This window comes from Myiozetetes cayanensis, unplaced genomic scaffold (genome assembly GCF_022539395.1).
Source record: "Myiozetetes cayanensis isolate MyiCay16 unplaced genomic scaffold, myiCay2020 scf13, whole genome shotgun sequence".
Classification (NCBI taxonomy): Eukaryota; Metazoa; Chordata; class Aves; order Passeriformes; family Tyrannidae; genus Myiozetetes; species Myiozetetes cayanensis.
In genome coordinates this window covers 18,761,457-18,786,846 of record NW_026086937.1, presented here as the reverse complement: position 1 = coordinate 18,786,846, position 25,390 = coordinate 18,761,457, and the positions used below count along the sequence as shown (strand labels likewise).

At 42.9% G+C, this 25,390-nt stretch overlaps 1 protein-coding gene and 1 long non-coding RNA gene across 2 annotated transcripts; one reads left to right on the top strand and one right to left on the bottom strand.

Moving 5' to 3' along the window:
* Nucleotides 1-208: 208 nt before the first annotated feature.
* NCEH1 (neutral cholesterol ester hydrolase 1) lies at nucleotides 209-19,684 on the bottom strand. The gene is made up of 5 exons (XM_050308096.1): nucleotides 19,508-19,684; nucleotides 10,980-11,214; nucleotides 9,030-9,099; nucleotides 6,451-6,622; nucleotides 209-4,969 (listed from the first exon to the last, which is right to left on the bottom strand). Exons 1-5 carry the CDS (start codon nucleotides 19,643-19,645, stop codon nucleotides 4,352-4,354), a joined length of 1,233 nt encoding a protein of 410 aa, XP_050164053.1. The 5' UTR covers nucleotides 19,646-19,684; the 3' UTR covers nucleotides 209-4,351.
* Nucleotides 19,362-23,762, top strand: LOC126636173 (uncharacterized). Its single transcript, XR_007627925.1, has 4 exons — nucleotides 19,362-19,585; nucleotides 21,526-21,610; nucleotides 22,217-22,299; nucleotides 23,062-23,762. It is a non-coding gene; the product is annotated as an uncharacterized LOC126636173 (long non-coding RNA).
* Nucleotides 23,763-25,390: the final 1,628 nt, after the last annotated feature.

Below are 25,390 nucleotides of genomic sequence, written 5' to 3'. Positions count from 1 at the left end.
CAGCACTGGAGCAGGTACAAGCCAGACGTTAGCACCAGCAGATGTGGTCACCATTAATCATTTGGCAGAAATAAAGAAGGAGGAAGTGACCCTTGCAGCCCACAGACACACAAGCAAGGTTTCCTGCCTTGAAAACAACCAAAAATCAAATTGGAAATGTTCAGAAATACAAAATCAGTGGTCCTGTGAAAAAGACATAAATCACAGATATATTTCACTTTATTTATTTGTTCTTCATTTTGATAGCACATCTCAAATCACACTGGTAATTAGATCTTACAAATCTTTCCCCTGCTCTGGGAAAAAAAAAGCAAAAATCAGTCATGCATAAGATATTGAATGCATTCACATCAAGTATGTTGTACTTTGGAGTTTTGAACATCATAAATATGAGAACATTAAACCAGCTGTTTTGTTGGTGGTTTTTTTAACATCATTGTTACAGATCATAGCAGCTTAAAAGGTTTAACTCAAGTTTATCTACTTCTAATGTTTTTACTTTATTTTAAAAAGTTTCTAATAAAGTTTGGTAAGAGATTAAAAAAATACAGAGGCCCAAATGCTACAAAACAACATTTTAAAGAAAAAGCATTTCTTTTTATTTGTAGGACTTAAAACCCACAATGGCCTTTCTGCTTTGGCTGTGGATGCAATTTTAGAATTATTTAGATGAAGGTTAGGAAATTCAACTTATTTGTGATTTTTACGCATTATGAATCATCTTTAAACAGGTCAGAGCTTCCAGAAATGCTGAACACCCATACTTCAAGAGGTCCTAAACTAGGGAGACAAAACCTCAATTTATGTCTCAAATATTGGCCAAAATACCGGGAACCTACTAATACAGTGCTCAGGCCTATGAAAGTAGGATATGCATGACTACAGGTTGTTATGCAAGTTGTCTTTGCTTTTTGTATTTTTATTTTTATTTTTAAAGCTTTCTTGCAATAGAGAGACAAAGTCTAATTGTAGGAGGGGAAGAAAAGCTATCTTAAAATGGTAGCTAGCCATACTCATCGATGTAAGGAAAGGATAAGCAGACAAACTTACTGAGTATCTCCTTTTACAAGGCTGACTCTACCGTGCACAGGTGAAATATTGCTACAAACGCTTGGTCTGATCCTACAACGTGCAAAGTGCCCTAAACCGCTTTGGGAAATAACCAAGGGATGAAGGTGCTAGTTACGCCCGAGGAAACACTTGGGGAAGGAGGAAAACACATGAACAAATCGAGATGTTGCAACGTGGATTAACCTTAATCCCTTGCTATCGGGCACCAGCTTCCCCTAATCCTGAGTTAGTGCTGTTTCTAGGATTTTGCCGCAGCAGGGCTGGAAACAACCCTAAACTTTCAATTCCAGGCACGGGGACTGCGTGCAAAGGAGAACAGAGCAAAGGAGGAGGAAAGGCAAGTTCGGACTAACGCTTCAATGTTTACAGTGAATGTGATCAGTTGTCTTGTGCAGCTGTATACTAAAGGTCTCTTCAGAGCTGGAACTCAGACCTCTTCTTTCTATGTTGTAGGATCCATCAAGTCTCTCTGCAGCTGTCATGTTTTAAACCACATGGCTGCAAGACAGAAGTAGTCAAGGTACTTTGACAGAAGTAGTTAATACTGTAACATCCCACCCACGCTGTGCTGCGATCTCGGGTGTCGCACCAGGCTGGTGATGACTTAGTAAACACGTTCCCTCCAGTTATAAACTTACTACCATTTCTTGTGCCAGGACTTAATTGTGCTTCAGTGCATGAAATAAATTTACAACCGATTCTTCCATGAACATATATATATATTCCAGCTCTCCCTTTCATTTCAGCTAAAAAAAACCAGCAGCAATTATAAGTTCATAGCAGATATTCATAACTTAGCTATAAACAAATGCTGAGCTAAAGCTTTGCAGACAGCTCTCAGGAAAACTTAATTATTATAGGATTTATAGAAATAGTAACCACTTTTTTTCCAGTACTACAGCTATACTATCTTTTAATGACAGCGAGTAGATATAAATTGCATCTTTTCTGACTTGGTTTACTCTTCAAGTGGGAAATTCAGGAAGAAGCCTGTTGTCAGTATTTTTTTTTTACTATTTCAGTGATAGTTTAAAGTCAGGCAAATGTAACTGTCTCCATATAATGGAAAAGGACTGTGGGGCAGATTAGTAACTTGTCTTTTGAAAAGGCATAACTTTGGTTGCTGTCTGTTTTAAGAATAAATTCTATCCATTTTAGTTGCGTTTATGGGGAAAAGGAGGAAAGAGGGTTTGAATCCAGATAGAAAGCTTGAATTCTTCTGCAGTGTTAATTGGATATCTTGATCAAAAATTTATTCTGATTCAAATTGTCACTTGGTTGCTCTAATTCCGCTGAGTCTTTGTAATGAGCTAAATGGAAGAAGAATCTGGGCCACTGTTGAAAAAGCTTTGTCTTGTGATCTCCGTGTGAACCTATGCTGGGAATGAGTTCTGGCCTGCATGACTGAGCTGACAACCAGGCCTTGCCTCCTTAATAGCCTTTCTTAACACATACAACCACATTAACAATCTGATTTCCTAGGAAACAATGATTCAGCAAAGCCATTTTCTTATTTTAAATCCCAGTGAAAATGGACTGGTTTATATATTTTAAATGTCAGAAGGCAGTTTGATCTACCAGTACCTCGTTTGGTTTTTTTTAAAAGGTCTCTTCAGAATCTTGCTGTAAGAAATGCTCCGATGAAATTTGTTATCATCTCGAAGGGCCAAGAAGCCTCATCTTGGGGTACTTCTACAGGAGCCAAGACAGGGATGAGCCAACTGCCCAGGAGGACACACAGCTCCCAGGAGGAGCCCAGCAGCATCCAAGCTGTGGGACAGGCTGTTCCAAGCACGATCTTGGGGAAGAATGAAAGTCAAAAGCTGTGTGAATTGTTGCCTGCCAGTTACATTCCCACACACCTGTGAATTCAGCTTCACAGCTCCTTTGTGAGGTAGGAAATTACTACTCGCTCCCTTGCAGAAGTGGAGCATAAAGAGACTGCTTTTGTTCTCCTGGGGTCCCACAGGGAGTCCTCGATAAAGCTGAGGATGAATTTAATCTACCCTTCTGTCCTCTTTGCCCAGGAACACTGGGCTTTTGACACGACTATCATTGCTGCAAGCCATAAGCCCCCTGGACAATACACACTGACACAAGTGGGTTCCCTCCCCTGTCCTGCCTGTCTGAACTTTACAGGCTGGCTCAGACTGTAGAGATGTGCTGCTCAATAGCAAGATTAGCTTACCCAGCGTTTTGGGTCAGTCTACAAGACAGACAAAGCTCAGCTGCAAAGCTCAGGTTTAAATCTTCCCTATATATTGGAGCCCAGTTCTATTTGCTTGCTTCCCTCCTTCCAGGAAGCAGGAAATACAATTAAGACTACAAGCACAAAGGAAAAGTTAATGAACAAAAACTTCTACTAATAGTTACAAACATTAGTGCAAACCACACAGCAGATTATTTGTAGTAAGCTCAGTCTTTTCTCTAAGGAGTCATACAACTGAGGCTTTAAACACAGATGAAGTCACATTCTTTAGCCAAATAAGTAGCAGCTTTGAAGGTCACTCACCTAAGAAATCTGGATTCTGCTGCTACAGAATTTTATTATTATTTTATTTTACCCTACATATTTGTGTGTATTCTATAATAATTTTTATTGAAAATATATTTAGTCCTTTTTAAAAATATAAATAACTAAAAGGTAGTAAAGACCAAATTCCAAAGCTGGATTACATGTTTGGCTAAGGGACTTAGGAGCATCACCTCAGCTGCCTAGAAGAGCTTTTTTTTTTTTTTATTTTAAATTTAAATGAGCCATTTGTCTATGTGCCTAAAAGCCAACACCTAAATCCACGCTTGCCATTCAAATGCATGACTCTGCTGTCAAAGGTGAGTGCTCACACTGTAACATAGGATGCTCAGCACTGCTGCAAACTAGCTCCCCTTTTTACACATTGAGATGTAGATGTAGGTGTTTGGCTTTATCTCACATCACTTGAAAACCCCACCCTTTGTGCCTAGTTAAGAGTAAGAGCTTGAAAGTTGCAGCCAGCTAAGAATCCTACAGGAATGCTGATCTCCCTGCTCAAAATATGTTTATGTTTGGCAATAGCCATCTGAAACAAGGTGGAAAAAAAATTGAAGTTTGAAAAAAAAGTATTTCTCAAAACGCTTTTCTGGTCAAGGCCAATGGAGCTAGTAAATGCTGCAGTTAGTGGTCTGCAGCTGCAGCTGAACGATGAAGTCAGGATTTTGGAAAAGTGCACTTTCTCACTGTTTGCTCTCCTGCAGGAGCAGACACCTCACGCCCCGTTGCCTTCCAGGGGGACCCCTCTCCTCAGAGGTTCTCATCCAGCCACTTGATGTAGCTGCTCCTGGTCTGGAAGGCCGCAGAGAAGTCAGTGGGCCAGAGGGTGAATATCATGCAGCCGTGGAAGCAGTTGTGGAAGTGGTCGAGCGTGACGTCCACGCCCGCGTTCTCCAGGCGCTTGGCGTACATGGCGCCGTCGTCGCGCAGCACGTCGTTCTCGCACGTCAGCACGTACGTCTTGGGCTGCAGCTGCAGGGTCTCGCCGTCCGCCAGCAGCGGCACCGCCCGCACGTCCAGCAGCGCTGGCATCTTCCGGACGATTTCAGCCTTGCCCGTGGTTTGCACCACGGGCTTGTAGTCCTTTTTGAACGACGGCGGCAGCAGGGACGTCCAGTTCAGGCGCCCCCTGAAAGAGAGGGCTTGGCCGACGTCCAGGGCGGTGTGGTTGTTGATCAGCAGGGCGTGAGCCAGGTCGTGGTTACCGTTGAAATAATACAGCCAGTAGTTGATCATGACATGGCGAGGAAGAACGGGCATATTCCTGTTCTGCTGGTAAGAGGGTGTATTGAAGTCAAATGCCTGAAGGACTGGATAAATTAGGGCCTGCAGTTTCGGTCTGACGGTCAAATCCTCCTCCTTGCTAAGCTGTGGGGAAAAACACAGCACAGAATTGGGAGTATGAATAAACATTTATCAGTGTAGAATTTCATACAAGCAAACATTCATTTGACATTTTTCAGGCTGAATTCTGCTCTTATACAGGTAATGAGGCTCTTTGGTCTGAAGTATCAACAGCCTGATCTTCTTCTCCTCTTGTAACAGGGCCATCAGGCAGACCCAGTATCCTGTTCCCAACAGAAATCAGGGACAGAAGTTTATTGAAGGGTGTAACAAGATTAAAAAAAAAAAAAAAAAAAAAGAGTGTAAAGTGGCATTTCTCTAACACAGTGCCCAGTTTAACAAGTGGCAACTGAAGGATTTCCTGAATTAAAGGATCTGCTCATGAGCTTAACAGCTTTTCATGGATTTTTCTTCCATGAATTGATCTGGTTTTTGTTGGTTTGTGTTTTTTTTTTTCAGCAAATGTAGATTGCTGGCATCCACGGTTTACTCTAGCAAAGGCTCACCAAAGTGCAGAAGTACCTCTTTGTGTCTGAATTGACCCTGACAACTGCATTTGATTTGAGTCTACCAATTATTCATTTGGTGCCCCTAGTTGTCTTTCTGGAAGCCAGCAAACTCTTTGTTTCATCTTCTACACAAGATACCCAATTCTCTATCATATCTTATCTTGTTTAAAAAGAATTATGCATCAGAAAATTGAATTAGGAATGCTTTTTCCAAAACATGGTACTATCATGTTTATCAGTCCTCAACAATGAAACTCTTATTGTAATTGTCTCATATTAATTTTTTTACTCTAATTCAATATTGCAAGGTTGTCATGATAATTAATTGTCTGGACATGGTATCTGCTTTCTTATCACTAAGGGTTATGGCAATAGGAAAGTTAGTAATAATAATATTTCACTCAACCATGAAAAATATTATTACTTGCCCCAGGCTGCCTTTAAACTCTTTACTAGATCAAATTCAGATTTAATTTACATTTAAACTGCAGATATACAAAAAAAAATTCCTTAAAATTGCAAAATGCTATGGGAAGACAATTTAGCAGAAAAATTAAGCTTCATTTATTGTAGTTTTCTTGTCCTTCATTTGTATCTGAAAGAAATAAAACCATATTTTTAGATATAATTATCTAAAAATAGGAAGCTATATTGATAAATTACGCCTACTTAGAAAAACAAAGAGTTAAAAAAGCCAAATGGGTAAAAAAAAAGGTAGTTTAGATACTTGCTCTTAAAATCTGATCCATAACAACTCGTAACTGTAGAAAGGCAGAAATTTCTCAGAATACTCTGAGGTGGAAGCAACCCTATGTGATTCATATTGTGATTGAGTCACTTTACAGAAGAAAAATTACCAGCTGCTGGCTTTGTACCATCCTGCTTTTAGGTCTGACACATCACCTTGTGTTGATGCAGCACAAGGAACCTGTCAGTCCCTCTGCATGGCTGACCTGGGCTGTCGTACTGTAACACAGAACAGACACTGGGTGTTACCTGCTGACACACAGCAGCTGCCAAATTTCCTCCTGCACTGTCACCAGAGATTGCAATTCGACTCGGGTCAACTGAATACTCAGCTAAGACATCAGGCTGCAAGAAATGCTTTGTAGCACGAAGGGCATCGTGGTATTGCTCGGGGAAGCGTGCCTGTGGAACCAGTCTGTATCTACAAAACAAAGGGATGAGAGACAATTATTACCAGCACCATACCTCTCCTTCAGAATTAACAGGTTATATCAGGTAATCCTGACTGGAAATGGCTGTTTCATTAGGATAAATACTACAGGGAGAGTAGGAGGTGTGCAATACTTATGTAAGACCTAATCTTATAATTAATGTTAGATTAATTATAACTGTTCAGAAAGATTAAAGTGAACCTACTAGATATGAATAACACCAAGATAGTATAAAACTGTGCAGCACTTTCCTAGGATTTCCCAATAGAGGATTTCATTATGCATTATAAAAATTAATACTTAAAACACCCTTGGCAAGGGAGCCATTACACTCAGTCTGGTGATCCAAATTCCCACCTTAGTGAGTACGAAGGAGAGTAAATCATATATATCCAGCAGACTCTGCTGAGCCAAACCCCTAAGCACTTCTGTTACCCAAATTTTTACCTATGCTCAGGAGAAAATGAGCCTTGTATACACCTCTGTGCCATGAAATGAACAAGAGCCAAGACATTGAGTAATACCAGTTTGCTCCAATGCAACAGATCTGATAATTCCTTTCCTTTGTCAAGGAGAGGAGCAGAAATACACCCACTGGGCAGGTGGGGAGACTGAGGCAGAGAGAGAGCAAACAGTCTGCCAGGAGGAGCCAGCAGCTGAATCCCAGGCACGAGGTTTTCTCAGCTTTTGAACAACAGTGCAGGAGAAGTCTGTTTGTATTTACTGAAGAACTTGAAATCTCAGAGTTGTAACCAGGCCTTATGCTACAAAGCACGTCTTCTGTTTGTAGCTTTTCAAACAACAGCTTTTACACATTCTCAGCAGAGCCGAGCAACCCAAAATTCAGCTTTCTGATTCAAAGCATCTTTAGACTGTAAGCCAAAGAAGTCTCATACACAGAATAAATTTTAAACTTAGATTACAAGTTTCACACTCCAGTTGTGACCTGCTTTCAGAAAGCAATCTATATCTTATGCATATATAGGAATGTGAGAGAGTCCTTTGGGAACTCCTTGCAAAACTGTGTAACACACTGTGCTGAGATTGTGAAAGTGAGATGAGCAATCAAACCAATGAGACATCTAATTAGACTTGACTAATTCAGTACAAACACCTTGACTGAAGGATATAATGGCTAAGTTGAAGAGGTGAATAGTAACTCAGAGCAATAGGCAGAATTAGACCAGCATAAATCAGAAAAGGAATAAATAAGGAACTTCTCAATACTGTGATCGCCACTCGTCTGGAATAACCAGCAGCTGCTTTTTTTAGTTTTCATTGCTTCTACTAATAAAAAACAAAGTAGAAAAAAAATAAAGAAAAAGGCAACCCTTTAAAGTACACTATAGTAAGTATTAAATGAGTAACATCAACTCCATATAATTAAGTTGCAATTAGATCACAAAGCTTGGTATGTAACAAATTGCAGGTGGGAAACTTGAGTAATTATATTAACTGATTGGGTTTGCAAAAGAAAATATTGAAGTTGACAATAAAGATGGCCAATCAAGTTGGAGTCATCTAGGTAATGCAGTTAGCTCATTGAGAGATTTGTTTACCTTGGAATTGTGCAATGTGTTAAAAAAGCAGCCCTGCTTCTCTGTTGTCTGGCAGTTTTCTGATCTTGAGGGAAGCACAAGGCTTAGAAGAGGTGACTGGAACAGTGGGAGATTGAGAAAGGAACAGGAAACTGCCAGACCCCAGAGTGTATTCTGGTTAACGAGCAGGGGTAAAATGATTTGCTAATTATTATGTGGCAGACCCTTAGAAACTGTGGGTTATAGACAGACTTTTAGGGGATTTAATATGGATATATTTAGTATGATACATATATAAATATTACTTTAAATATATTTATTAATAATATACTTTGCAGCAGTGGGAGTGGCCACTGAGGATGGCAAAAGTCCCTGTTTCTATATGAGGAGGCACAGAAATGTGGTTCAGCCCTCTTTCAGGTGCACATCATGTCCAAATGAGTTTGATTTTATTTGTTTGATTATTTTTAAAGTTCACAAGTATTTACAGAATCATAACTTGGTACTTGAGTGATCTCAGGTTTTAGCTACACTCTTTACATGCAGATAAAACTGCAAGATGCACTAACACTGCTTTTTAGTATTTGTCCAACTAAATTCAGTGCTACTTTCTTTTCCCAGATTTCTGTCTTCTAAAATGACCTCTAAAATAATTAGAAACCCAAATGATTTTTTTAATACCATGCCATTTTGTTGCAATTTTAAAAGGATAAGAATATCAGACTGGTATAGAGAATTATTGTCCAAGTTAAAGCCTTATGCACAAGCCAGTAACAAGGGAAAAGCTAAAAGAACTATGTTACATATTTCTAATGCCTTAAAATTAGTTTAAAACTATGATTAGTTTTAGATTACTCACTCAATAGAGACAACAACAGCTTTCAGAGAGTCAGCCATGATTCTGCAGAGGTTGATGTAAAGGCTTGTTCCTGGCATGAAAGGACATGATGTTAGGGACATAAGAGTCAATAGTCATAACGCTGTACCTGAGCCTTCCCAGAAAATCTACAAACATCACGCAAATATAAGCAAAGTAAATGAGATCAGCTTGCAAATGATCAAGTGCCAAATGCATGCTGTAGCAGAGGGAACATAATTCATGTCTTCAGAAGCCCTGCAGCCTAATGCTTCCTTCCTCATCTGTTTCTTGGTGACTTGAGGCATGTCATTTCACCCACCTATCACAATTCTCTCAGCTGGGCAAAATTTAAGGTACCCAAAGGTACTTTGGGAGCATTAGCATCCAGAAACAGTTATCGCTGTATGAGTCACTGCTTGTGGTTCATTTTATGATAGCATGCATTGCTTTGATTCAAATGAGTCGCCCTGTTAATGTCAGCTGAGCTACTCATATAAGGGAGTATTAATCAAGGCTATCCTATTTATCAGAGGACTGATTATCTTTAATTTTGTTCCTTTCCAGTTACTTAATCGTTGGTTCCTGGTACTACAAAATATACTGAGGCACTAAATGTTTCCTAAAGTATCTAGACTGAGAATTTAATATTTAGGTGTAGCAATTGTGTCATTAACTTCTGTGCCTTGGACTCAGGATACATCTGACATAGCCGAGTTAAAATCACCCAGACAAAGCACAGCAATTTAATATGAACTTTTTGCACAACAAGAGTCATATGCAAACTGTTAAAGAACAAATAAGGCAGGCAGGAAGTTAAACATCGCTTAGGCAGGGCTAAGAAAACCCATCTCAAAGCACAATTCCTCCGTAGGAAGAGGAGTAAAATGTTTAACTGCTACAGGACAAAGAGACTGGGATTTCCAAGGGCAGGTAAAGGCCAGATTTTAAACTTATTCAGGAACTGTCACTTGAATCATGGTCTAAGTGACTTGTACATGCATAGTTCAAATGCAGTCAATATAGTCTGTGCTTTGGATCATTTCAGAAAACCCATAAAATATTCTTTTCCTGTAGAGGAAGCCACAGAAGGCATCAGGGCTGTATGGAATTCAGGATGTCACACGAGCAACGGGGAAGGAAAAGGGAGAAGAATCCTATCAGATCTGGACCTCTGAGCAGCCACAGGAACCACATTGCCCCTTCTCCTCCAAGGCTGTTTTCCTGCAGTAGGGTGTGGAAGGGTTGAGTGGTTACCTTATCATTGCCTATAGCTGTACCTTACTTTCTCAGATCATATTTGTGGTTACCAAGCTAATTGCAGTAAACAGCATTAATTTTCAAGGTAATTATGTAGTGGTGGCTGTGGTCCCCTAAGGCAGGAGGCCAGACCATGGGACAGGAACCAACCTCTACGTGTTTCCCTTGTGCTGCCCATTGTCTGTGCTCAGCAGTGTGTATTCCCAGATATGTGTTATTTAAGAACCAAATATGGTATTTAAGAACCAAACATTAGCAAGGCTGTTACATGCAGTGTTGATCAGCTCACTCTTCTGCTAATGATTCTGTGAAAATGGGGCAAGTCCCTTACACTAGATAGTCACTGGATCCTGATCACCAAGGATTGACTCCTGCACACAACCACAGAAAGTGGGGGATTGGCTCAAGAAGCCCATTCAGGCACCCCAGGAATTTAAACAATAAGCTATTCTGTCCTCTCAGGATGTAACAAAATTAACATTTTCGTCCTTTTACAGCTCACGTGCAGGTAAGATATTTTACTGTGTGTTCACGATGTTTTTCTCCCTCTCTCCTAAAGAACTGATCTACCAGTTACTACTGAATTCAGGTACTCAGCATACTTGTCATTCCTGGCAGGAAAAAGAGCTTTTGGCTTTCTCTGCTTGGAGAAAAGCAGACCAGAACCCTATTTAATTACTGGCAGACACCTACTTGCACTTGCCAAGGCCCAGCCCCCTCCATGGATGTAAACAACACCGCGCTTGAGGCTTTCATCTCCCCTGGCAGGAGGTTCAAACACTCTGACTTCCACACCGTCAAAAACAGCATCCGTGGCTTTAATGTCTTCAGAGGAGATAGACTCCAGCTGGTACAAATCAAAGGTATTAATCAAATAATTCAGAACTATCAAGTGATGGCTGAGTCTCAGGTAGTGAATCAGGTGTCCCTAGGGGGGAAAGAGAAGAAGAAAAATTCCTGTTACTTCAGACCATATCACATGATACCACATTGATGTTTAATGTAGCTGTCTTCAAAGGGCAGGTCCTACATAAAACTGAATATGGATTCTTAGACTATTCACTGGAAAATGAATTATTATCAAGGACCTTTAGTGCTTCTAAAGCTCTATTAAAACAAAAAGCTGTCCATACAAGATTTTCTGTTGTCAGAAAAAATCAAGCCATGAGCATTTGGTTGATCACAACTGTGAAGGAGCACTCAGGCCCTCTGAAAGACACCTTGGAAGGGGACAAACCTCACCAACATGTTCCTCTGTGGGACCTGTGAAGCTCCACAGACCGGTGCCAGCAGAGGGCAATACCACACAGGCAATGCTTTTTGGTGGAAAGGCATCCAAAATTCAGAGCATTTATGTTGTTCCACCCCAAAGCATATGTGTTTCTACTTCCAAATTAAGAAGGTTCCCAAAGACAGCAAAGACATTTGAAAACAGGAATGGTATTAAAGGAATATATAGGTGCCTTGTCCTGTGTTTTCCAGATGAACTGGGAAAGATCTGAAACACTATCCAAGAACAACAGTAGGTTAATGATACTTTTCTCCAAGAGCCTTCCTGCACACAACCACTGTGCTGTTTTAATTCTGCCAAGTCCCACTGCTGCAGTGCAACTGCTCCAATGAATTAAAGATGCTGAGCGATGGGGTCACCCAGATACCGGTCTAACCACATTCACAAGGTGAAGAACAGATAGTTGCACAAAAACTGCATGCACATACACACACACCCCTCCAGAGGAAAAGCAAGTTTTGAAGCACTCATCAGCATCCCTGCCAAAGAAGGTCTGCCTCCTACAGCCACAACCTCTTACATGTAATTTTTTTTTCTCTGTCCTAATTAGTTTGAATGTAAAAAACCTGAAATATTTGCTTTCAGAAAAGGCCCTGCACAGCCCCACTTCCACTTTCTACATTGCTGTAGAAATGAGACAAGCTTTGATATTTATTTATTTTTTTCTAAATCTATGCCAAATACAATGGGCTGTTATGTGAGCTGGGAGTGGAATCCACTCCCAAACCCAGAATTTGCAAAAATTACTTTATTTTCTTCCTTTAACTTGTAGTAATGTCACCCTGCTGAGATGGTTTGGTGGGAATCCAAATTTTAAAATGTTTGCTGCTTTTTGGATGGAATATCATTTCTTCGCATTGCAAGGCTTTTCTCTTGGAGAAGAAACACAAAGTATCCACCTGGCAGGAAGAAATCCTGAATTCACAAGGCTGTTTGTATCTCATGAATTTCAGCCCGTGCTTTTCTCCCACCATTACTTAAAACTCCCACAGGAAAACCCAGTTCTAGTTTGAAATCTGAAGAGCAATACATCTATTAATAATTTGGCACACCATTTGCTAGGCTGCCACCGATGTAACCAGATAAAGGTCTGATCCTCCCTGTGCCCTATGGATGTTCCAAGGGAAGGTAAACACTGGGAAGCAGTTTCAGAAATACTGCTAGGGAAAACAATGTTTTAGTAGATTTTTTTTTTAGCCTGACTGTGCTGCAATAGACGTCTCATTTTTGTTTTCTCCCACTTTAGTTCACATTCTTTGTAGACAAGATTACCACATGTTCCCTGGAATCAGGAATGTTTTGTTTTCAAGGCTAGTTAGTGGTATTTACCGGGAAGTGTTTTGCCCTGCTCTTCAAACCACAGAGCACCCTGGTCCTCTGCAGGTTAGCACGCTCTTTCATGTCTGTTTTTCCTGAAATAGACCACTCTTTCCAAGAATCCATAAACCTGGAAGAGATGCTTTCTACATCAGGGCAACAGTCCTAATTATTTGTCAGGCATAGGCAGTTTTTTTGCCAAGCACTTATTACACAGATTATTTGTAAGTAGATCCATCTAATCAGCCTATTGGCTTGTTGTTTATAAAGGCACCAGGATTGCACTTTTTGCTGGCAAACAGCTAGTCTTGGCCAAAGCTCTTAAAATAAAATCCTTTTTTCCCCCCTATAAATATTTTAAAATTATATAAAATATCTTAGCACTCTGTAATACAAATATAATCCTGGCAGAAGATATGCCCATCCCAACAGCTGTGCTTCCCTGGCACCTTTCTTGTGGTGGCACTAATAAACAGAAGCCTCACAGCATGACCTTGCTGTACCAGCTCAATCTGAACCCAGCAAAACCAGAGAAAAAATTGGACTTCAGCCATGTCACCATCCTACTTATACCCCAAGGCAGGGAAGAGGGAGCAGGGCAAAAGATGGGACCAGCTCTTTTGGCAGTAGCCCACAGCTGGATTGCCTTAAATCCAGTATAAAACTGGAATCTGTCATCTCATGTGAGCAATTACGGGTTTGATCTTTCCTGGTATTTGTGATTTTTACCACCCTTCCTGTTACAACGTGCAGGGCTGTTGCAGGCTATCAAATATAGCACTTAAATATATTTGGGAATTATGAGTGTGGATAGGGGGGAAGGGAAGGGGAAAACAGTGATGTTCCCTGGTGAAAAGGGAGAGAAGACAGTGCTGTAATACCAAAAGCTAGAGAAAAAGAAGATAAATCAAAAGCACAAGGGGGAAATTAAGAGACTACAGAAAAAAGAGGAGATAGTATAAAGATGAAAGGCCTGTGGGCAACTGGCCCAGAACTGCTCTGCCAGCCACAGGCACAGCACACCGCTCGCTCCGGGTCACAGCTGCAAGTTTTCCCATGTAATGACTGACTTTATGCATTTGTCTGAAAAAAAAATACTTTTGTTCTCTGAACAGGTAGTTCTGGGGAAGCTTAACTGGTGAACTTCACGTTATGGGCTGGACTGAGTAATGGGGTGACACACACCAAGACAGCTCAGCTGCTGGGAAGCGAGGCAGAGCGGGATGAGCAGCAGGACCCTGAGAGACAGGGCTGGGCAGGTAGCAGGGCAAACATGAGTATTTTGCAGGCATTTGAGCCAATATGGCAAAACCCCACTATGGACATATTACAGTAGCCCTAGTGACTGACTGTTGCTCATTTCTGATTGCAGCTTTTCATTTTGGTGCTGTTGGCTCCCTGTGACCCATGTCTGCCTTGACACCTGTGCGATTTACACTCACACCGCAAAGCTCCCCATCTCTCCACCAGGTCAGGCAAAGCAACTACTACAGCCCAAACTCCTTCTCTTTCACCAGGACATTCCCATAACTGAGGTTTTAAGGTAAGAACAACCCAGAGACTCCCTAGAGACTGAACTGTTCAAGACTGCCACCTTCCTTCTGGTAAATTCTTTGATGAGGGGTACCAGATACTGAAAGATTTAGTTGGTGCAGGAGAATTTTTTAAAAAATGAAGAAAGGAGTCAGGGCTGTGATGAAAAGCAGGCAGAATGAAGAGCTGCTCTCTAGCTGCTCTAGAGAGGCACCATTACTTCACCTTTAACCACAAATATCTGTGCCTGAACTGGATTTTTCTACTGGCTCCTCAGCTGGTAATTTCATGGAGAATTCCAAGTGCTCTCTGTTATTACATTTACATCCCTCAAGGACTGGTACTCTATTTCTGTCATTTGCAAAAAAGTAAACCAAAAGTTGTTGTTGCTAATGTCTAGTAACCTCTAGCACTACTCAGCCCATTGGGATTCTCTGTCCTCGTGTGACTTCCATATCTAACACTGCCTCTGACCTTTACCCATGGAATTATTTCGACATGTCGTGTTCAGAATGCACAAAAGCCTCTAAAACTGAGCCCAACACATCAGCTGTTTCCTCCACTCCCCTCGCAGCTGGTCAGGCCCAAGGTCCTGCACTGATCTTTCGGGCCTCAGGAGGATCAGGAATTAGGCAAACAGCTAAGGCTCTTTTACATATAGCACTACTCGTGACTGAGCCAAATCTCCCTCATGACTCAACTGAGTAATGATGCTGGAACTGGGAGGCTGAACTATATAAGTCTAAACTTCCTACCTTAAAACATGCAGACAGTATTGTCAGTTCTGGCATCATTTGCAAAACACATTTCTATCAACATTAGAGGCCACAATGCCAACTACAATATCTGTCGTCAATAACAGAGATTAGTGAAAAACAAACAGGATCATTTCCCCATTTAGCAATGTGCACAACATATTGGTTTTTGTGTATTTCAGGCAGTTCACCCTGTTTCAGGGTGATTTTACAAAGTGATTTCTCAATTCAAGCACACTGTTGCTCAGTAAAGAACATGTATTTTTAATACTGTTAGATAAAGACAGTCCTCAAAGACAAGTGCTCTTAGTTGCATAAATTTCCTTTAGAACTCAAAAAACTCCAGCAAGACTGTTTTTCAGTTTATTAATTAGAAGCAAAATCTAGATTACATTTTAATGTAAGGTTTTGGGCACATACCTATTCACCCATGAGGATCTGCTCTTACACCAGATAGCAAAAAAAGTTATCTGTTACTGCTAACAGGACTTCCAATGTGGTTCAGTTTCTGCTGAGGTGCCAGTGTTGTGAGACCTACTTGTAACAACTAACAACCTGGTTTCCAGTAAATCAATTGCAAAACAGTTCTTGCATCCAGAAACATCAGCAACTTACTTGGCTGCCTATAACTATTATTTACATCTGTCCAGAAGTCACACACACTGAAATATATGGGTAGAAAAATATTAAAACATAAGAAAGAACTGCTTTCTTTACTCCTGAATGTTGATGTCCCATGATTGATTTTATTCCAAAAATGAGTGAGTGGCAGAGAAGCTTGAAGGAAACACTTGGCTGATGAGGAGTTTTCTGCCCTGCACAGCTGCCTACCTTCTTCCAAATATGTCTCTCTATGGCCTCTATGCCAATCCATTTATCCTTCCAAACCTTTGCAAACAGCTGTCCCAATTCAAAATAAACCAACCAAACAAAAACCAACCAACCAAACAAACAAAAAACCACCAAATACTTTCTTCCTTGCCATGCACCAGAACACCAAGTATCTTGACAGTGGTATTCAGAAATAACTTACTTCAAAGGGCCAATAACAAATGCTGCTCTCTTTACTCCTGTAAGAGAGAGTGGTTAGGGGAAGAAGTGAAAAATGCCTGTATCAATCCTGCTGTTACAGCAGAATTATGAAATGTTGCTTTAGACACTTCTTAGCAGGCACCAAATGAAACAATAACTATAGTTAAATCTATTACTCAATGCCACAATTAATATTACGTGGGTTTCCAAATTTCAGTGAAGCCGAGTTCTGATGTACCTGTATGCATACGTATGCACATATTTTTTAGTTTCTGATGTCAAACTGTGTTACACTACAGATTTCTGCAAAAATGTTACCATTCCCTATTTTGAGACAGGTGAGGGGCAAATTATTCTCATTTTTTGTTAAGCACTTTCACAACAATTCATCAATATTATTAAAGCTTCAGTTCCTCTGTTTTGATTCTGGGGCAGCACAGGGCATTAAAGAGGGCACAGGAACAGGGCTCTGAAAACCCAGATCAGTATCCTTCACTGGAATTTTTGTGACTCAGATAAGGCTCTCTTCCTATCTCTGCTCCTCCCAATCGAAGACTAGTATCAGTTCCCTTCTGTAGTACGTTTTGAAACCTACTTAGAGAAACTGCCTTAGAAGCATTGTGTCCTCTCTAAACAATGTGATTATACTTGAACGTTTGTTGAAGCCTCACACTGAGCCAGGACACTGACTCAGTCCCAAGCTTGTAAAAAAATTTGTAGCTGACTGGGATAAAACTCTACATGCACACGTAAAAACCTTATCATTAATATGCTGAAAGCCAGTGACAGCCCTATTGTCTTTTATTCACAGTGATTATTAATGCACCGAGCAAACACATTATCCCCAACAAGAAATTATCACACCTAATCATCAGAGTCCTCACGAATCTACTTCAAAATAAGCAAATGACAATTAACTGTATTTGAACCACGTGAAGTTTGTGGGGCAGAAAAAAGGATAACAGTACATTTCAGAGATTTTAAAGTTAGAAAGGTATTTCTGTCTGTTATTAAACCTACAAAGCAGAGTAATAAACATCATGCTGGAAATACATTCAGAAGTGGGTGAAAGTTCAAGTCACATCGAGAGAAATGTTAAACCACCTGACCTTGCAATAGCTGTTAGAAAGAGGAAGCTGAGCTCTGTGAAAGGACATTCACTTTATTTTATAGATACACACACAAAAGCTGTCTAACAAAGTAAACACCCAAGCTTAACTTTTATACTCCTACCTCCGGTTCACAGAGTTCCTTCTTAATGGCAGCCACTTATTCCCGACTGTGCTATTTCAGTGTTAGAAAGACTTCTGAACACTTGGAAAGCACCTTCTCTCTCTTTCCAGAAATGAATGCCCCAAGGTTCACCTGATGTGTGATTCGGGTACCTGTAACAACTCACTTCTTTATGTTTCTGTGTAAAACTCACTTATCCCTTTGATATGTAAGCAACAGTACAGGAACTGTTACTTGTTTAGTAATTTTTCTCACTACAGAAGTTTTTATTTCTAAGGACAGAGACTTAAACAAATAAGAAATTGCCACTTCTCCCTAACAAAGACTTCCTCACCCCAGAGAGTGGGACAAACGTGCACACCCCAGCCCTGCCTGCCAGCCAGCTTGCTCCAGCTGCCACCCACCAGGCTTTGTCCTGCCAGCTCCTCTTAAATTATGACCTCTACAATACCCCAAAAGAGATACTCTTCAGCTCCCAAGCTAGAGACACCAGAATGCATCTATGCCCAACATTCCACTTAAACAAACTGAACGTGTACCTGAGGCAGCAGCAATATACATATATATAGTCACAGTCATATGATTTTCTAAAGATAGGTCTCCTTCAGCCAGAGGTTCTGGCCTTGATTCAGGTGTTCCTGAATGAACTGTGACACTGTGTTTTGCAGGCAGGGTTCTGGGAAGGCACCATGGCCCTTCTGTCTGTACTTATCAATGAACTGGGCAAGCTGAGTGCTTGCAGTTCAGTTACTTGAGTTAAAAACATGGAGCAAGTGAATGTCAAGCCATAGATTTTACTGAAGAATTAAGCTATTGTAGGCCATTTCTGCATAATTTTCCTATTAGACGTACGTGAGGGTATACAAGTGCACAGGCTTTATCCTGTACAGAAAATAGGTTTTATCCTTTCATCCTAGAGATAAACTGTGGTTCAGAGATGCAGCTGGCCCAGGAGAAGATGTCCCAGTGAATCAGATGAGAGATCTATTTAGTCCCAGACTCTGTCTCCAACAGCAGCACCCAAAGAAGCTGTTCAGGCAGAATTTACAAGTTTGGACACTGCATGGTCCACTCTCCCCATGCTTCCTACCATCCACAGTTAGTGTATTAAGAATGTAGCAGGTACATTCCCACCTAATCCATTTATGAGTCCTCTGTCCATTAACTCATTTAATCCCTTTCTGAAGGGGATCCTCATCTGCTCGAAATACAAGCTTTTGCACATTTCAGAACCAGCTTAGTAAACTGAGATACTGCTAGGGAATTAAAAACAAAACAACTTTCAGCTTTCACATACACAGTGCCTTACATCAGTCCTGACCATGACTGATGAGTCCTTGTAAAAGATCAGATCACGCTAGGAAAAAGCAAAGTTCAAATTTTGTCATCTCTGAGATGTTTCATGTCAGCATAAAAACACTGGCACAAAATAAGGAAGAAATAGTGAAGTGACGACTGCCTCGTGCCAAAAAAAAAAACAAAAAAAAAATCCAAAAAAAAAATAAAATCAAGCATTCAGAGAGTTTTGTTTAGTAACAAGGCACCAAATCAAGGCAGATTAATATTTGAAAGAGCTTTATATGTGATCTTTTCCTAAGGCACGTGTAATGCATCAGATTAAATCCCACCAATTCTTTTTTTTTTTCTGACCACGAGCCGGCAAGTTGGGCACCAGACCGAGCCCTGGCGAGCCTGTTCCGGGAGCCCCGGGGGCAGCGCTGGCACCGTCAGTGCTCGGACGGACGGGGCGACACCCGGGGCTGATCAGCCCGGTCTCGGCGCGGCAGCCAGGGCGGCACAGCGGGACCCGACCCCGCTTCTCCTCCTGGATGCAGGCAACGCCCGCTGCAGCGGGACCGACCCCAGCGATGTCAGCGATGCGGGGGACTCGGCTCCAGCCACGCACGGGGCACGGCCGGGAGGGCTGTGCGGGTGCGGGTGCGGGGCCGGTCCCGGTGCGCGGATGCCCCGGGCGGGCACCGCCACCGCGGCCGCGCTTCCCCCGTGATGGGGGGTGCCCGCCCGCCCCTCCAGAGCCGCGGGTGCCGGGACCGCCTTACCATCTGCTGCGCCGCCCGGAAGGTGGCATCCAGCATCATCAGCTTCCAGGGGTCGGCCACGGCGCCGGGCAGCGGCAGGTACACGTAGTAAGCGGCGAGCGCGGCCAGCGCCGGCAGCAGCACCCAGGCGGCCCGCATCGCCCCCGCCGCGCCGTGTGCGGCCGCCTCGCCGCGGCTCCCGCGGGGCGCGCACCGCCCCCGGCCCGGCCTCCCCCGGCCCGGCCTCCCCCGGAGGAAGTGCCGGCGCTTCCTCCCGGCCCGCGGGCCGAGTGCCCGGCCCGGGCCGAGCCCCGCCGCCCTCCCAGCGCCGCCCCGCCCGGGCCCGCCCGCGCCGCCGCCCCGCAGGGTCCGCTGCGCTGCCCGGGGCGGCCCCGCTGCGGGCAGGGATCCCCCGCGGGAAGGGGATGTGCAGATACAGGAGGCGTGGGCTCGTGGGGCTACCCTTCTGGCACCCCGCACCCGCTCCTGACACCTCGCACACGCTCCAGCACCTCAATATCCTTCCTGAATTGAGCGCCCCAGAACTGGACACAGCAGCTCCCCTCATTTTCAGGAAGGATATTGAGGTGCTGGAGCGTGTCCAAAGAAGGGCAACGAGGCTGGTCAAGGGATTGAACACAAGTCCTGTGAGGAGAGGCTGAGGTAGTGGGGTTGTTCAGCCTGGAGAAGATGAGGCTCAGGGGAGACCTTATTGGTCTCTACAAATTCCTGAAAGGAGGCTGTAGTGAGGTGGGAGTTGGTCTCTTCTCCCAGGCAACCAGCGACAGGACAAGAGGACACAGTCTTAAGCTGTGCCAGAGGAGGTTTAGGTTAGACATTAGGATGAAGGTCTTTATAGAGAGAGTGATCAGACATTGGAATGGGCTGTCCAGGAGGTGGTGGATTCACCGTCCCTGGAGGTATTTAAGAGGAGACTGGACGTGGCGCTTAGTGCCACGGTCTAGAAGACAAGGTCATGTTAGTTGGCCTTGATGATCTCAGAGGTCTTTTCCAACCTAGCTGATTCTGTGATTCTGTACCCACACTCAAACCCACAGCCCACCTTGGGCTGGCAAAAGCACACAAGTGGCTTTGGGAAGACTGACCTGGCAGCAGCTGAACCCACAAGCAAACCTCTCCAGTTTCATGGAAGCACAGAATGGTTTGGGTTGGAATGGACCTTAAAGGTCTTCTAGTTCCAACCTCCCTGCCACGGGCAGGGACACCTTCCACTAGTCCAGTTTGATCAGAGCCTCGTCCAAGCTGGCGTTGATTTTCCATTTTTAGGTGTTGTAGCACTGGAAGATGAGCACAGTGGCAGCTCTTTACCAGTAAAGAGCGGTAGTATCAGCGTTCAGGCAGGCTGGCCCTTCTTCATTGAGCCCTGAGGCTGGGGAGATTCGAGAGGAAGGCAATGGGAATCAATTCAAGTCAATCTGTGAGGATCCCAGATCCAGCATGTTTCCAGGAGGAACTCAGGGACTCCCTTATTTTAGCAGAAAAAAACATACTACTTCTTATATAACACATCACAAAACAATTCCAGAAAGATTATTTTTTAAGGCATGTTTATTTTGTAATTTTGTCTTAGGCTGTCTTAGACTGGGAATTTGTTGGGCTTCCCAAACACTATATGGTTCAGGCTTCACACAAATCTCTACTTATTCACAGTTCTACCTTCAGAAAATTAAAATATTTATTTAAATAGTCAGATTCATGTGCATTATGAATTTAATGCAGAAAAAGGAATGAGCACTAATTTTAACAATGACATTGCTTTTAAAAAATGAATTCATAGTACTAAAAAGTCACATAGAAATTATTTAGAGTCCTGGAAAGCACAAGTTTCCTTTAAAAATTGACATGGAAAGGTAATAAAAGAAAAATATGTTTCTAAGAAGTAAAAGGTCAGCTTTTTGTCTAGCTTTCCTGGAACTGAAGTACCACCTCACTGATTCTAAAGGTTGCAGAAGAAAGTTTCTGGAATTTGTGAGGAAATCAGACACTCAAGCATCTTTAACCTTTTTTCGTAACAACAGCAGATGGAGTTTCTGTGATTTTCATGGTCCACTTGGGTAGACTACAGGTGTGAAGAAACAAACTATGCCAAGAAAGCAGCACAAGGTGAGATTCCTGAGGTCTCCAGCTTTTTATACCGAGTTGTCCCTTTCTGTATTATTTTGTGCCCACACCTTCTCTTTTACCTTGTGCCCTGCTCCCCTGCCTCCCTTGCTTTGCATACTCCCATTCCCTTGCTTTCCCAAGCTCCTGCCCCTAAAGCCCACACCCAGCATCCTGGAGTGTCATAACTGATGCCTGTCTCATTGTCCCCAAACCTTTGGCAAAACTGGCTCTAGTCCCAGTCCTCTCTCATCTAGTCATTTCCTCAAAAGAGAGAGAAGGCTGGATGGGATTTTTCTGAGGTTTCTCATGCTCCCACTGACCCCTCACATGCATCTTGTGCTTGATCTCTCCTCTTCCTCACATTTTGAAAGCTGCTGCTCTGGCTGAACTGAATCGATAGCTCTTTGAGGAATCTGTTGTCTTCCAGGTGCTTATAAAGAAGTCAGTTGGTAAAAAAAAACCCAAACACTGTGGTTTAGGAAAGGTTACTTTCTTTAAAAAAATATAAAATAGATAAATTAAACATGAGAGTGCTTGCAAGTTATCTAGGGACCATCAGGGGTTCCATCAGCTCTTCTGATGTGGCCTCCTTGACTTCTTCCACAGGTCCTACTGCTGCGATGTAGCTGTTGTGACAGGATTCATTTATCGACTTAATCTCCTGAAACCCAATCCCTGTGGGTGTCACGGTGAGAGGAAACTGTTTAACTACTAGATAAAAGTTATACTCCTAGGTTACTGAAGCCTAGCTCTATCTGGAAGGAAGAGCAAGTTTCAGCTGCATGTTAGAGTTTACAAAACACAAAATAATGGATGTTTCCATTTCAGAGCCTTTTATAAGAAAAGCACTTAGATTTTCAAATGTCAGATGTACAAAGAATAGTAATTGTCATCAGTCCTGATCTGAACTTTTGGGAGAATAAATGTACTGGATTAAAAAAACCCAAACAACAACAGAAAAACCCAACCAAATAAAAACCCCCACAAACAACTCAGTTACTTTTCTTAAGTGATTACTGCCTAAAGGTTCTGTCAGTCCCAGGAAGGACAGTTTAAGGCAGTTCACCAGAATATCTGAGTTGGTTTTTGAGATAATTCTGGATTTTCAAGTAAATTAAAAAAAAAAAATGGCTTATGCAAGTCCCTCCTTATATGCACAGGGAGCCTCTATTTATATTTTGATATTTATATAGTTTATATTATTGATATCCAAACATTCAGTATTGGATATCACCTAAATTCTTTTATAAACCTTTAACCGAGAAGTGAGGCATGTATCATCTGACAATTCCCAGCCCTGATAAATACATTTCTCCTGCCTTTGCACACACAAAACTTTAAATAGAATTTTTTTTTCCAAGATCTAGAAGTAAAGTGGAAATCAATGTGCAATCACCAGTATCTTTTCCAGAAACTGTATTGCAAAAGTAACACGGACTCCTCTATTGCAGAACTTGTTCTAAAATGTAGAAGAAATATGGTTCCAGGTTTCAGGTGTGGGCAAAACTGAACACCTGGCTGAAAAGAACTTTGTAAGACTGCGGAGAAAGAAGAGAACAGGGGAAAAGCCAATGAAGGCTGGCCTGGCTTGGAACTGCAAAGTGATGGCCCAAATAAGTACTTAGATGTGGCAATAGGACGTCAGGCTGTGTTTTGACTGTAAGTCATTGTTGCAATTACTCAGTCTGAAATAAGTGTAGGACCGTGTAATAGTTTGAGTTGTGTCAGCATTGGAATGAGCTCCTCGATTTCCAGGCTGTTATTTCGAAACCTTTTCCTCAGGAAAATAGTTCTAATTTACATGTACACCAGCAGCAAATCTTTATTCACATAAACAACACCTGTAATCGTCTCCTTCTGCTTTTTCCTATTCCATTTTTCTTCCAAATAATAAAAAGTCAATGGAGTTTTACAGCTGCTGGATCAGCCATGGAAATGCCTGAACTGATAAAACTGTGTAGTATAAAATAATCAAATAATTAAAAAAAGAGGGTAGGATTTAAGAACTCAATTTGACATACAATCAAAAATTCTAGAAAGAGAAAATATATCTCTTGTTGTTTTTATATTGAGGCAGTGACATGACTGAGCCCCTACGACAAAATTCCCTTCTGGACCAGTAACCTTTAATATAAGGAACAAGTGAAAATAAAAGGGCAGTTAAAGCATTTGGTACGTTTAATTTATTTTGTGGTTGGTGCCATGGAGACAGCGGTTGATTTTCACCTTGACCAGTCTTATTTCGCCCCCCCCCGCCCCGCCTTTCCCCCAGCAGCACCTGTTTCCTACGAACTGGTTACTTCGAAACTCAGATGCACACCCAAAACCCTTTTTTAATTTTAATTTATTTCTTAACGGTGACCACGGTGATTTCTCGCCTGGTGTCCCGGCTGGGGCTGAGGGGGCTGAGGGGGCTGAGGGGGCTGAGGGGGCTGAGGGGGGGGGGCGCCCCGCGCTCCATCCGGGTCTCTCGGCGCGGCCGTTGGGAGCGTTCAAACCCCCCCGCCAGCCAATCAGCGCCCGCCGTGTCCCTCGCCCCGCCCACTCAGCGACCTGCGCTCGGTACCTCAACAAGCGCTGCGCGTCTGCCCGGCAACCACCCACCGCCAATGGGAGAGCGCCCAGCGTGAGCGGCAGGCGTAACGCCCAATCAGAGAGGGGGGCTGTCCCGAAAGGGGAGGGGAGGAGGCGGGACATGTGGCGGAGGTGGCGAATGAGACGGCGGCTTACGGAGGGGCGGTGGGGCCGGCAGCCAATGGGCGTTGCCGGGCGTGCGGCGGCTCGCTTTTTGAATTGGCGGCGGCCGCTCATGGCGGATGGCGGCGGGCGGCGCCGGCGGTGAGGGGGGACTGGGGGCGGCTCAAACCGAGCCCGGTGCGGGGCAGCGGTGGGTGCGGGTGGCCTGGGCGACCTGTGAGGCCTCGGGGCTCCTCAGGCTGTTCCCTTTAGGCAGAGCGGAGCCCCGGGCCCGCCGGCACCTGCTGGGAGAGCGGCTCGGGCACCTCCTGGGCGGCTCCTCGGGAGGGCAGCGGCGGCGTGGGAGGTGTTTAATGTCCTGCTTTTTGCGTTAACAAGCGAGTTTTGGTGAGCGGGTGCTGTGTGCCCTTCGGTGGTTTCTGTTCGATGGTGTGAGGGCATTAGGTGTGCTCTTAGGTTTCCTTTCGTCCTGTGGTGATGGTGGTCCGCCTTTCGCCCTTCATGTGAGGGAAAGCTGCTGTATTCGTGTCTCTGTGTGCTGTTTGTTCTCCTCTGTGTCCTGGCACCTGCAGTCCTTAAGTTTAGTGACCAGTGTAATGTTATTAGTTATTATGCGACCATCAAAACAAGGAGTGTTTTTTCAAATGCACCCAGAGGGAACGCCGTAAATAAATTGGAAAAGCCATAAAGGAAATCACTGCACAGGCCAAAATACGGGCTTATCCCAAAGAAACAATGAAGTTCTCTGTAAGTTTGTATACACCTTATTTGATATGACAATAACAGCATGACAGGAACCATACTGATCTGTCAGACTTTTAAGAAATAGTCTGTAGGATTTAAGTTTAATTGTAGCCTTAACTAGAGGATTTGTTTTTGTCTGAGTTTGCCTATAATTCTTCTGTTGGTAATCATTATTAACAATATGGTTTGAATCTTCCAAGATTATATTTCCCCCGCCCTCACTGCCAAAAATGCACTTGTATAACAGTTCCTGGTGGTAACATTATAACCTGGGCAGGTGATCCTAAAACACTTTTTGTAAAGTTAAGGTTACTTTCTGCTCTTGCTCTGTCTTAAGCT